General features: G+C 37.3%; 1 protein-coding gene across 18 annotated transcripts in view; it reads left to right on the plus strand.

The window, feature by feature from the left end:
- The window catches only part of STARD13 (StAR related lipid transfer domain containing 13), a 511,253-nt gene that overhangs the window by 307,989 nt on the left and 188,566 nt on the right, over nt 1–14,698 (plus strand). For 2 of the 18 annotated variants that reach the window (XM_035718393.2, XM_035718390.2), the window contains one exon: nt 1,276–1,324. The exons of 15 other annotated variants lie outside the window; for them this stretch is intronic. Coding sequence is in view for 1 of the 3 variants with exons in the window: in XM_035718316.2 (XP_035574209.2) it covers nt 12,790–12,865 (76 nt within the window). In the remaining 2 variants the exon portion in view is untranslated. Of the gene's footprint in view, nt 1–1,275; nt 1,325–12,678; nt 12,866–14,698 lie in introns of those variants that run through there. One more of the 18 variants, XM_035718316.2, reaches the window with a different exon arrangement.

A 14,698-nucleotide genomic window follows, 5' to 3' on the forward strand; every position in this document is an offset into this window, starting at 1 on the left:
TTCTTTGAGTCTGACTGACCTGGGTTCAAATCTTAGCTCCATTTCATATTAGTTGTATGTCTTGGGCAAGTTAAATTTTTGTAAATTTTAAAAGTAATCTCTATGCCCAAGTGGGGTCTCCAAATCATGACCCCAAGATCAAGAGTTGTGTGCCCTACTAGCTGAGTCAGCCAGGTACCCCTGTAAATTTTATTTTTCATTGAAGTATAGTTGATATATTAGTTTTAGTTATACAACATAGTGATCTGACAATTATGCCCATTATAAAATACTTATGAGAAGTGTAGTTACTATGCAAAATTTTTGCAGTATTATTGACTATATTCCCTATGCTATATTTTTCACCCACATGATTTATTTATTTTATAACTGAATGTTTGTATCTTTTAATTCCTTTCAGCTATTTTGCCTATCCCCTCATTCTCTTCCCTCTGGCAACCACTAGTTGTTTGTGAGTCTGTTTCTCTTTTGTTGTTTGTTTTGTTTTTTAGTTTCCACATATAAGTGAAATCATATGGTATTTGTCTTTCTTGGTCTAACTTATTTTACTTAGCATAATACCCTCTAGGTTTATTCATGTTATAGTGAATGGCAAGATTTCATTCTTTTTATGGCTCAGTAGTATTCCATCGTGTATATATACCATTTGTTCTTAATCCATTGTTCTACTGATGTATACTTACTTAGATTGTGTCCATATCTTGACTGTTATAAATATTGTTGGAATAACCATAGGAGTATATAATCTTTTCAAATTAGTTTTTTTTTTTTTCATTTTCTTTGGGTAAATATCCAGAAGTAGAATTACTGGATCATATGGTATTTCTATTTTTAATTTCTTGAGAAACTCCATACTGTTTTCCATGGTGGCTGCACCAATTCACATTCCCACCAATAATTTTATATAATTTTTAAAATCTAAATTATACATCATGACAGTTATTTCCATTTTGTTTTCAAAGCTCAATGCTTTCATGAACCTGGCTTATGAAAGCAGCTACACTTACTAACTATAAAGACCACATGATAAGTAGAACACAAGACAACACACAAGCCCCTGGCTTGTACTTTACAGATAAATTTACAAACATCTGGGTGCATTGACCATTACTCTCAAAATGCTGGTGCCTGAATGGCAATCTGATGACATTTTCGTGATTCCATATTCCATAAAATATTATGTATGGCTTTTAACTGATAATTTTTTCTTTACTGTGAGGTTATAGCCTTTCTTCCCTTTGATGTTTTAAATGCCAGTTTTTTTTTTTTTTAAAGTATAATGATGGTGGTGGTGTTGAATTCCTTGACCGAGCAAAATTAAAAGGTAGGTAACTAGTTTTACTTCCAAACTTTCTTTTAAAATTATTCCCAGTATAAAGTTAATGAAAAAATGCATTGTTCACTTTATTCAATTGTCATCTCTTCAGTTTCCAGTACCAGTTTCCAATACCCTTTTTTAAAAATGGTAAAAGCCTAAATTTATAATTTGATAAACACTAAATATTTCCTATTAATATAACCTATTTTTGTATTTTACTTAATGAACTTTAAGTGCCTGTCACTCTGAAAATTGTGTATTTATAATCAAGCTTGTCTAACAGTTGGACTTAATAGCATTAATTTGTGCACTCAAGTGAGGAGCCCTGCTTTAAGGCCTGAGCACTAGCAAAACTGCAGGTCTAGTTTTGATCATTTTTTCCAGACATGCAATAAAAAGACTAGCAGATGAGGACCACAAAGGATGTTCAGTTTTACAATGGAACCTTAATGAATGAGCATTCAGAAGTTTATGGTCCTCTAGATACTGTTTTTAGTGGGGATCACCATGGAAGCTGTACCAGTTCCTGATTCTCTTGAGCCAGATGCTCCTCAAGGAAGGGACCAATGAATTTTAAAACTCACTTGAAGCACAGCTGGTTGTGGGGCTTGGTGCAAAGTTCCTGTTTCCACCCCTACCTACAAAATAAGTATAATGATCTGGAATTGACATAGTGTGTTTAATTATAACCAAGTTCAACAGAATATCCTTGTCTTTGTAATAAATTAACCTAGCAATGAATACTAGCAAATAAAAACTATCATTCTGTTAAAAAAAAAAAAAAGTCTCAATGTCTGGGATTCTCTCTGTCTTAAAATACACGATCCCTGAAGTCTATGAACATTGTTTCAGTTAATTACGAAGGGATCACAAAGAGTCTCTCTCACCATGCTGTTAGTAGATAATAGCTGACCCAATCAGGAGTCTATAAGGGAGTTCTTTTTATGGCAGAGGTAGCCACTTAAAAGTCCCTTAAGGAAGTTGGTATACGTGCAAATGTGAAGTCTGGTAGGGGCAAATAAATTCACCTTTGTATTATTTAATTTTAACTCTCAACCTCTATTGAATGAGATTGACCAGATGCTTAGATCATATTGACTATTATTCCAAGATATTAGTTAAGTAAGTGGAAAGATTTGATGTATTAAAGTAGAGAAGTTAAGTTTTATCATAAGCTTTTATGCACTCAATTAAGTTTCTATAGTTTTCACTTCACATTTGTGCTACCAAGACAGGCATCCAAGGGGAACTGTGTTCTAGATAGAGTAAGCTCATTTTAGTTTACATCAGCGAAGGTAGGCATATGTCTTTTCCTTGATAAAATATTTTAGAGTGTTTTATGTTTTTTCTTCCCAAGGATGTTATAGATTACACACACCATTCAGATCCCATGTAAACCTTTGTAACTGTCAGTGGAAAGGATGGGCTTTCCAACTTTAAAAAAAAAAAAATGTATCATTTGTTTTAGTTCTTTCTCTTTCTATAACCTGAATATTCTTAGTAATCACATACGTTCTACACAGAATATACTACCAGGTACCGTAATTGTAAAAGACATACTTTCTGGTCTTTGATTGAACTTGATTACGAGGTATGAGATACATGAGAATAAAGCACCATTGCAAGCTAGTATTAAAGAAGGACACCAGTGGGACGCCTGGATGGCTCAGTGGTTGAGCATCTGCCTTTGGCTTAGATCGTGATCCTGGGGTCCTGGGATCGAGTCCCACATCGGGCTCCCTGTAGGGAACATAGTTCTCCCTCTGCCTGTGTTGTGTCTCTCCCTCTCTCCCTGTGTCTCTCATGAATAAATAAATAAAATCTTTAAAACAAACAAACAAAAAGGACATCAGCTTTAGTGCCCTGACAGACCTGAGTTTGAATTCAGCTACTTGACAGATGAACAAACTTGCTTGTTCTGTGGAGTATCATGGAGAGCCAACAAATTAGATGAAAGTGGAAGTTGGGAGAAATAGGTCTTGGAATGCTCTCCAGAATAGGTGACTTGCAAGATGAATTTTTAGGAATTAGTCAACTGGAGAAAGACAATTATCATGTGGTTTTGCTCATATGTGGAATATAAGAAATAGTGAAAGGGACTATAAGGGAAAGGAAGAAAAAAAGGGGAAAGGAGGGAAAATGAATAGGGAAAAATTAGAGAGGAAGACAAACCATGAAAGATTCCTAACTCTGGGAAGCAAACAAAAGGTTGCAGAAGGGAGGTGTTGAGGGGGATAGGGTGACTGGGTGACAAGCATTAAGGAGGGCACTTGATGGGATGAGCACTGGGTATTATACTATATGTTGGCAAATTGAATTTAAGTAAAATATTTTTAAAAAGGAATAAGTAAAAATTTACGGAAGGAGGGGGAGGATGGAAGGACACTCTGGCAAGGATCAGCAGCATGTGCAGAGATATTTAGGCATGAAGCCATAGTGAGTAGAAAGCAGAGGGTCTAGATTACTGACCCCAGCTCAGGATGCTTGAAGGACACACAAATGGAAATATTCAATGGGCCTGGTGGCTTCTAATTACTTGGCTTATGCGAACTTTTAATTAATAAAGTAAGCAATTTGTTTATATTACAAAATAATGAAATCTCCCATTGAGATAGCAGATTCTTCATTCTGAATATCTTGTTTTTTTCTAAAAAACAGGTCTCTAGGGCAGTGAACTCATGATAAAATTTTTAAAAGTCTTCCCAACAATAACATTTTAAGTCTATTTATTTTTACTAGATGCTTATACAATTCTTACTCATATTCCCGGATTTAAAAATATCTGACAGAAAAAAATTCTGACAACAAAGTTAGTAATTTTACTAGGAGATTAAAAGGACCTATGGGTATCAGTTCAGACTTCAGTTCTACTAACTAGGATATAAACATTTGGTAATTCACTACAATTGGCTAAAAGAGAACTAAGAATGTAATTACCTAAGAAAAGACTTTTCATTAGAATTCTAGTAAGTCTGGCTCAACAAGTGGATCATTCTTCATGGAATTCTTGTTGTTTGTTATTCAGAATTTTTTGTTACTTTGATCTGAATGAAATGTTCCAAAATAGAATGTGTCTCTGAGTCCAATAACAGATATTCACATACTTACATAGCAGATTTTTTTATTTGCAGAAGAAAGCTATGTTGCCACATGTCTACTCAAATAAATTACCATTACTGTCTAAACGGACTCATTTGTAAGGAACAATCTACATAGGCAAATGTATAACCTCCATCAGAAAGCATGCATGCCAAAAACATTGAAATGGACATGTTTCTTATTTTCTTGTTGTTTTAATGATGCCATCTCCTGACCTTTATGTGCACCCTGACTCTTGTACAATTACTGAAATGTAGAATCATAGAAAATAAGAGGATGTGGGTGAGAAGGAGAGCGGTACAAAAAAAGGATGATCAGGAAAGGCAGGATACAGTTTTTTAAGATAGGAATTTAGGGGGAAAATGCCCCGACGGGAATTCCAACTTGAAAGACTATCTTCCCCAGCTAGGTGGCATCTAGAACCTATGATTGCCATTCAGAGAAAAGGAAAAAGGAGTATAGGATTTTCTCCTTAGGGCAGAAGGAGTTGTTTCTCTTTAGTAAATGCATGGACTTAAATGTGGAACCTCAGACTTTATGGTCAAAAGCAAAGGAAACCATAAGATAAACAGTAAAAATGATTTATTGATAGGATGTTATTGCAGCTTTTATGTATATTTTGTCAAGCAAAACATGGATATTTCATGCCATGCTTTAAGCACAACTTTTGAAAGAAAAACTGTAGTCATTTGTTCTCATAGGAATGCATATTCAATGGTGGACATATCTTGTAGCATTTTTTTTTCTTATAGCAATGACATTTGGTGTCTTTGGGGGATTGAAACAATTATACAATCCTTCCATTTACATAGAACTCATTTCTACGTAATCCACATGCAAGAAAAATAGTATAAATAATGTCTCCTACCTATTAAGTTGCTTTACACTTATGTTGACACCAGGACTTGGCACTACCTTTGGTTGCATTTCCTAGCATGTCTGCCTATTCTCTCTGAACCTGACATATTCTCTGGAAGCTCTGAATATCTTTATAATTTATAAAGATAATTTTATAATTTTATCTCTGTATTCCAGAGCGTAAAAGGAGTCCACAAAGTTTTGTTTTTGTTTTTTGTTTTGTTTTTTTGTTTTGACTAAATGAATAAGGAATTGAAAAACCTCAGACTAGAAGAGATGAAACATAAGTAATATTACAACTAAAATTTACAGTTTGCAAAGCTCTTTCATTATCTGATTTAATATTCAAAATCATGGTATGAGGTAGATATCTCCTATATCTGTTTTACCAATAAGGGAACAGAAGCTCGGAGACATTAAGTAGGCTGCCCAAGAGCACAGCTAATGAAGTCATTTAGTTGGGATTTAAGCCCAGATCTTCCCTAAATTTCATATGCTTTTTACTCTAACCTGCTGTCTCTAGAGGCCTTATACACAAAGAGTAGAAGCTGAAAAGATTTTATCTCATATATTGAATTTTATTCAGGGTGAAATCAGTATTCTATTTTTTAAAAGTTCAGACTATTAATAACATTTTATGAATGCTCACATTCATTCAGTTTATTAGTTTTTGTAAATATGAAAGAAGAAGAACCAGCAATGCGAGTTTAATATCACAAGAGATTTGGCAGTATTTTATTAACCTGCCCTGCTAGGTTGCCGGCAGTGATGTAAGTACTGCTATTTATCAGCTGGTGCAGATGTACTGAATTACAGCCCAGAGATGTGTAACTTTCGCTTATAGAGAAGAAGGCTGGGGAGTACAAAGCATTCTATTGTAATCCTAGGAAAATATTTTTAAATATGTATTTCCCCTTGGCAATTCCATAATGATTTCCTTTCATGTAATCTCATCGTTAATGGATTTATACCTCGAAGAACCACCAGTGTCCAGGAGGTTGTCAGCAACATGCTGTCCCAAGAACTAAGTGAGTGACAGCTGCCTGCTGCCACCTAGACTTGCAGTTGAAAAGAGCACTCATTTTTTTGCTCAGGATGGTGGTGCAGGCAGGATGGGCAAGTGTCGCGGTCTCTGTACTGCCAGGAAGCTCCGCAGCCACCAATGAGATCAGAAGTGGCATGATAAACAGTACAAGAAAGCCCATTTGGGCACAGCCCCGAAGGCCAACCTTTTTGGGGAGGCTTCCCATGCAAAAGGAATTGTGCTGGCGAAAAGTAGGGGTTGAAGCCAAGCAGCCAAATTCTGCCATCAGGAAGTGTGTCAGGGCCCAGCTGATCAAGAATGGCAAAAAAATCACCCAAGGATGATTGTTTGAATTCTACTGAGGAAAATGATGAAGTTCTGGTTGCTGGGTTTGGTCGCAAAGGTCATGCTGTCGGTGACACTGCTGGAGTTTAAGATTGTCAAAGTAGCCACTGTCTCTCTTTTTGTCTTTTGTCTTTTTGTCTTTTTGTCTGTTATGAAGACAAGAAGGAAAGACCAAGATTGTAAGTTTTGATGGTGGAAACATAACAATAAATATTCATATACCAAAAAATATATATAGAAGAAGAAGAAAGAAAAGGGCAGAGATGGATCCACTTAGTGTGTTCTTATATTCCTAACTGTCCAAAGTCCATCAAGTGAGAGGCCTTTACACGTCTCTATTATTTCTCCATATCCAACCCCGTCATTATGCCAGGGGAGCATAATGTCAGTGGACCTTACACAAAGGTTCTAGAAAACTGATCCAAGGTAGACCATTTATAATACTTGCCATTTACTAGAAATGGGATGCTATCTGGAGGAAAAACATTAGGAATAGGCTAGTTAGGGCTGAAGATCTGCATTGTCCCCATCCTTAATCTATCTCTTAGAATACCTTTTATTCTGAAGAAACACTTCCTGTCCCATTCATTCCCAGTTTTGAATATTGATGTCTGCTTATGACTGGCTGCCTTTTCTGCTATTATGTGCATACTCTAAAAAATAACAAATTACAAAGAAATTGTGACAAATATCCTGAGTAGGAATAGGAAATCCTAAACATGGAAAAAAAAAAAAAGGAAATCCTAAACATGGGTTGGTTGTTTTAGGTTACTCTAGAAAGCTACCGGTCAGTATTTTTTAGGAGGTTTTGTTATTCAGTGTATTTGATTGGAATAATGGTTGAACATGACTATTCTCTCCTGATCTTCTCTCCTTTTTGCCCACCATTTGCCTCACTGGCTCAGCCTGTGCTTTGTAAACATAGACATCATGCGAGCTTCTCTCTTCTACCTTCCTTTTATTTGGTCAGGCGTCTCCTTGCAGAGAGCTGACCCATAGCTCTTGCTCTCTCTCTGGCCTCTATTGTGAAGACTCCAACTTACTTCATCCAGCTCTGTGGCTTCCTCCAGGGACTGATCCATCCCCTGGATGCACAACTCTATAATGTCACTTCACACTCTTTAAGAGCTCAGAGAGGGAAGAATGAGTATTGGCATCACGGAAGGTGTCATGAAGGGGGCAGGGCTTGTACTCATTATAATGGTGGACAGACTCTTCTGTATCAAAACCACCCAGATAGAGCTTGTATGATAAGAAAACTTACTGAATTATTGGAATTCAACACTATGCCTAATACACATCCAGTGGTTGTGTAAGTTCAAATTTCTCAGCTAAGATCAAGTTTCAGTCTGCAGAAAGCTGTGTTTGTTAGAGACTCACAGAATTAAGTTCTTGGTGAAAGAGCTCACAAGAGACAACATGACTACCATGAGATCCTTGGTGGTTTTACAGACCCCAGAGCTCTGGAGGGGTCCCCAGCACACGTACTGTGGGCAACCATCAGGCAGGTACCATATGGGAGGAAATGGGCAGTCCTACAAGGCAAACATGTTTTGCCAAGCCATTTGATTGGAAATTAGAAGCAATAAATAAATAAACAGATCACAGGGTCCAGATTTGATGCTTTCAAGAAATGCAAGTATGCGTATTGATGGACACTTTTCTAATATTTAAAATATCAGGCACATCAACTTTATTTATTTATGATTTTATTTATTTATGAGAGACACGGGGGGGGGGGGGGCGGTGGACAGAGACACAGGCAGAGGGAAAAGCAGGCTCCATGTAGGGAGCCCGACGTGGGACTCAATTCTGGGTCTCCAGGATCAGGCCCTGGACTGAAGGTGGCGCTATACCGCTGAGCCGCCCAGGCTGCCCGCACATCAACTTTAATACAGTCCCCTGCTCTGTTTTCTCTGTGCACTGTTTGTTACTTATGTCTTCAGGAACATTCTGGTAGGAATAATCAAAGGAAGAAATAAAAAACAGCTAATTGGGAAATGGGCTAATTCTAAAGCCACAGTGACGATCATTGTGGGAGGAGATGGCAATGATTTAATTGTTCTTCCTCTGGAGACAATCAGTAGAGTGGGTTTTGCCAAGTGTCCCGAAGCAAATACTACTATAAAGCTCCATGTGGAGTAGGACTATTGTCCCTCCAAATATAGTCCCTTTGTGTTGAAGGCCAAGAAATCCAATGACGGAATGAAACAATGGAAATCTGCCCAGAAATTTTTGTAAAGAGCGATCCCTTTGGTAAAACTGACAAATAAAGAAGCACCACAATTGCTCTTTTACCAGTAATTCTTTAAAATGTTTAATTGTAAATTAAAAATATGTGGTAGTTTGTGACCAAGGAGGTTCACATTTTTATGTGTGCTCCCCAAAGGGTATGGTATCAGAACAGACAGATTAACATAAAATCTGAATTCTAATGCATATCTTAGGCTTTAGTAGATACAGGGTCTAGCTCCAAGATGCAGATGGGGAGAATATATGCCAACCTTTCAACTGGATCCAGAAGCTCTCTCCAAATTATTCATCCACTACATGGGTGACAAGGCCTGCTGGCACATTTCAGTAAAGTTCTGTGCTTTAATATATCATAATACTTACTAAAGAGTATTATCATTGTTGTTACTTGTTTGTCTCCCCCATGTAATACTTAGCATAGTACATGTTTACTCTGTATAAATTATTCTGCTAATCACCGTGGGGGACACAGAGATGAGACTCCAGCTAACCCTAATTTTATTCCCAGGCTCATGTGGAACACTCATCTTTAACTCACTGTGAATCATCACTTGTCAATTCTTTGAAGGTTTAGTGACTAGGATACAATGGGTACTCATTAAATGTCTGGTGAAAGAGTAGATAAATGAACCTATCTGGTACTCACAGTCAATCCGCCACCAAAAAAGCTTGGGGCTAATAGCTATCAGTGCCCTAATGAAATCGTTTAATCTTTCATGGGCTCTTTTTCTCAGCCAATTATAGTCAGCATCCTTAATATTTAACTGCAGTGTAAGATCCTTGATCTATCAGCTATATTGATCTTATTCACCATTGTATTCTCAGTCTCCAACACATAGTAGATGATCAGTAAATATTTGCTGAATCAAGTTTTTAATGTTTCCTTTTTAGTCTTTGTAGAGGAGATACCAAAAGTAGACAAATGGCTATGATAGAAAACACAGAGTAAAGGAGAAATAAAATATTCAAGGACTCACTCGTGGTCAAGATCATGTTTTGTTGTAGAGCTACAATACTTTTTATAAATAAAATTTATAAATTTTAATGATATTTTGGGTAGATCTTAAAGAGACAGGTAGAATTTCAATTGATGTCCAGGAAAACATTAAGTTTTACTTAAAAAAAAAAACCCATTCTTCAAATGCACAGAATTCCTTGATTCAGAGATGTGGAGTTTTATTTTTTTTAATATTTTATTTATTTACTCATGAGAGACACAGAGAGAGAAAGGCAGAGACATAGGCAGAGGGAGAAGGAGGCTCCATGCAGGGAGCCCGATAATGGGACTCAATCCCGTGTCTCCAGGATCACACCCTGGGCTAAAAGCGGCACTAAACCGCTGAGCCACCCAGGCTGCCCTGGAGTTTTAAAAATATACAGAATTCTGGGGATCCCTGGGTGGCTCAGCGGTTTGGCGCCTGCCTTCGGCCCAGGGTGTGGTCCTGGAGTTCTGGGATCGAGTCCTGCGTCGGGCTCCCTGCATGGAGCCTGCTTCTCCCTCTGCCTGTGTCTCTGCTTCTCTCTCTATATATCTCTCATGAATAAATAAATAAAATCTTTTAAAAAAAGATTTTATTTATAAAATATATATATATACAGAATTCTTATCTTTATATCTGCAAGGAAAAGCAAGTACTTTTAATCTGAATTTTTTAATCTCATGAAATCTTGGTAAATTGTTTAAAAAATTTTTAAAGGGCGGGGTTTCAGAATTTAATTCTGTGAAATTAATGTAAAGCATTAAAACACATTCCTATAAGAGTTTAAAATATTTTGGTACCAATAATAGGCTTTAGCTCTTTTCTTAAAACTAAAGTCTGTCTTAATAAGATCTTTAAGAAAAATAATTTTACTTTCAGTGATAAGTAATATTAAAAATACTACAAAAGTGACATTCAAAGCAGTGCCTAAAACATTCCCCTAATCACGTAAGAATCCACGGCCCAGAGGAAAGATCAAAAACATCAAAATAAAGGCTCGGTCCTGCATTGTGTCTGCAGGTAGCAGATTTCACAATCTGGGAAAGCCCAACACAGCCATCTTCCTGGTTGACAAAAAGAGGGGGTCATTATAGAACAGCACCTCTCCAAACTGTAATATGTCACTAATCACCTGCAAATCTATTTAAAATGCAGATTCTGACTAAGTAGGTGGGAGGATTAGTGGGGAGATACTGCATTTCCAATAAGCTCCCAGGTGTTGCCCATGTTGTTGGCTGTTGACCTCACTATGAGTAACAAAGCATTGGAAATCTCTTGAGGCTTTCTGCTGCCTGAGGATCCTAGGTAAGGTTTCCAGGTTTCTAGTATGAAAACTCTGTTATCAGACATAAGCTGGAATGCACTTCAACTACACACACTTCTGGAAGTCTTTCTCAATGAATGTGAATAGCGCTTAGCATTACTTTCCCAGTATGACTTAAAGAAATAATCTTCTCTAGATGTCACTGGCATGCAGTACCTTTATTCCTTAATTTCCCTCTGAAAAGCCTCAGAACATAATAGTACTTAAATACCAGTAGGTACTATAATGTACCTTGTGTGAATTTAGGATCCTTTAGGAATTTGGCCAGTGGTTGTATCACTGTCATTCAAAAATTCAAATAATAACTTCTTGAGCCCTACCATGTACCAAAGATTGTATAATGCAAGGTGTATATCATTATCTTTTATTTTTTAAATGAGGACATTGAGGCTAAGGGTGAGGTCTAGGGCTATCCATCCAGTAAGAGGAGTCAAGATTTGAACCAAAGTCTCGCTGGCTCCCAAGCTGTACTCTTCCTACTATACCCACTGCCTCTTTGAGGGAGGCATAAGACAGAATCAAGGTAGGGATCTGAAGACGTATATCGTGTATTGTGGACTTCAAGAAGTTTCTAAGAAGAGCACTAAGAGATGACACAAAGCAAAGCAGAATGAAGTGCCCAATGACTGTAACAGAAAGAAGTTTCAGAGGAATACAGAAGAAGGAGGAGGCCATGTATGCAGGAATGGCCTGGAAAGGCTTCCCACAGAAATAGGCCACTGCGCCAGGACCCTGGGATCATGACCTGAGTTGAAGGCAGATGCTTAATCGATGGAGCCACCCAAACACCCTGCTTTGCTCTCGTATCAATCTTTCTTTCTTTAATTCTATATGACCATGCTCTCTGCCTGTAGGCACAAGTATAAAACAAGGGCTATAGTTCTGAGAACAGTTTAAAACTGAGTGAGCCCCGGTTTTCCAAGAAAAAGAAACTCAAGGTAGAAATTCTAAGAGAAGAATGTGACTGAGAGTAACATTTGATATGTATCAGCAGCTTCGAGTTTTCTTAGGTTAAATCCTGCTCAATAAGCCAAGATGTCACATAGTAAAGTAAAAGGCATACTGCACATCTTTGATTAGAACAGAGTCCAATCTGGAAGAGGAGATTGAGAAGAGAAGATATTGTGTGGGAGAGGGGGTTAAAATAGCAGTCAGGTCACTGAGTACCCATGCTTCAACCCCACTGAGTGGTCAGTTGCCCTTGTGTGAAGTGCTTTGCTTTCTCAGATGCAGACTGAAAATACCATCCATCCTGTTTGCCTTTCATCCAGCATTCCATTCTACCCAACTAGTTTTTATTCCTATGTGCCAGGTACTGGGCTAAGTTCTGTGATACAATAATGAGCAACAGGACACAGGGTCCCTGCCTTCATGGGATGTACAAGCTAGGGAAATATTAATCTAATACTCACCCCCTTCCCCCACATCACAATGCAGCTGTAACAGGCTACAAGGGAAATATTACAGAGTGTGTCAAGAGACTGAAAGGAGTCAGGGAAGGGCATCCTGGAGGGAATGGCCATTGAATAGTGGTTGATTATACCAATCTAGGAGTACTTGGTGTTATAGCCCAGGAAGAGGAAATGGAATGTTTACTGCCTTGAGGAAGAAGACACAGAGCAAGAGAAGGGATGTGATTTTTGAGACTGCAAGAGGAAGTAGGGGTAAGACTAAACAGAGCCTTCTATGCCCTTTTAAAGGATTGTTTTAAAGGGTTGTGTTCATTATCAAGTGCAATGATGGGCTTAAACTTATAATTCTAAAATCTTTAAAAATTATAAAATGCTGAACAAATGAAGGGCAATTTCATTATCATCAGAAGTATTGTCTTTCTGGAGTTACACTTAAGAGAATTGCACTAAATATCATTATATTTGAATGATATATAAGAATATAGCTTAGCACAAGTATCTATTCTACTCAAGGAATCAATGAACAAAGTTGAGCTGTTCACTTGGTCATAAAATTGTTCTCCAAAGAAAAGTCTAGGCATCCACCTTTTTATGGAACCATAAACTTTTAGTTTGGAAAGGATTTTCCTCTCTAACCTATAACATTTCTGATATATTTGATGGCACTGAAATTGAAAGCCTCTGGAGATGAGGACCTCTGAGCTATTGAAGACAATCTATATTCTATGTTTGTGCTTTGAACTTGATTCAGTTACCTCTCCTGTTTTGAATGGGAACCAACAAGATAAGAATGGGGGAGGGAGACACTAGCCTTACAGTGTGCCAGTCACATACATAATCTAATTCAACCCTCACGAGAGCTTTCTGAGGCCTAACCTCTGTTTTATAGATGAGAAAACAGAGGTGTGGAAAAATGAACTGAACTTTTATTTGCCCAACCTCATATAGTTAATAAGTAGCAGAGCCTGATGTTGAATATGCATTGACTTGACCTCAAAGCCACAGTTCTAGGTGATCTAGAATATACTTTAGAGTCATTTTAAAAATACTTTGATAGTTACAGCCTGTCTTTTGAAAATCTGATAAGATCTTATCACCTCTGCTTTAAAGAAGTGAATATATGCACAAATTTTTGTAAACAATTCCAGAATTTATATGGCTCATAGATCATCAAGTTAGTACACCCATGCTATTATGGTCATTGGCTAAACAGAGCTTCACTGGGACAGAGGTCATTGTTTGTTGAATTCATTGCTGCATTCCCAGCACTGTGAACATTGCCTGGCACAGAGTAGGAGTTCAAAAACTAGTTGCTAAATAAAAGTGATTCCAAATGCCTGGACCCATTCACCTAATTACTTAGAGCAGGGTGATAAAAAATATAGTATGGAGGTATGGCCTATATGCAAAATTGAGGAGAACCATAGAATGACTTCCCAGCCCTGACCCCAGGGGACCCAAGGGATCCTAAAAGGGAGTGTCCACATCCAGATCTGAGTCATTATGGGCCAAGTTTGTTTTATTTTGCTTTTGAACTTTAAAATCACTTTCTCTCCACCCCCCACACTCTCAGTAAAAGAGTGTCTTTGAAAGTTTCTTTTTAAATTAGAATTTGAAATACCCTAGAAAAAACAGCACTTCTGAGTCAATTTTCAGGAAGTATTTGGATAAAAAGTTGTCCAAATGCTTCCTGATTTTCACTGCTATATTATTTAAATGCATTTTGCTCATTGTTGGGAGGCTAGAATTTTAGGATGCTTATATGTATTTCTAAAACTGAAGTAAATATCAACTCTTAGAAAATAGCTGTAGGGACATAGCATGTTATCTATCCTAGGTTTTAAAACCAAGAATAGCTGAGGAGATCCTTTAATATATCTAAAGATTGGGTCTGTGTGGTTGACAGTTCTTAGTGCTCCCAGTAAATCTCCCCTGCAAAGGCAATGTTCAAACATTGGATGGGAAGGGAATGATCATCATATATACTTGGACTATATATATATATATATATATATATATATATATATATATAAAATCTATGTGTATGTATATATGCATGAATGCATGAAAAGGAAAGGGACACTT

This window comes from Canis lupus, chromosome 25 (assembly GCF_003254725.2).
Source record: "Canis lupus dingo isolate Sandy chromosome 25, ASM325472v2, whole genome shotgun sequence".
NCBI classification, from domain to species: domain Eukaryota; kingdom Metazoa; phylum Chordata; class Mammalia; order Carnivora; family Canidae; genus Canis; species Canis lupus.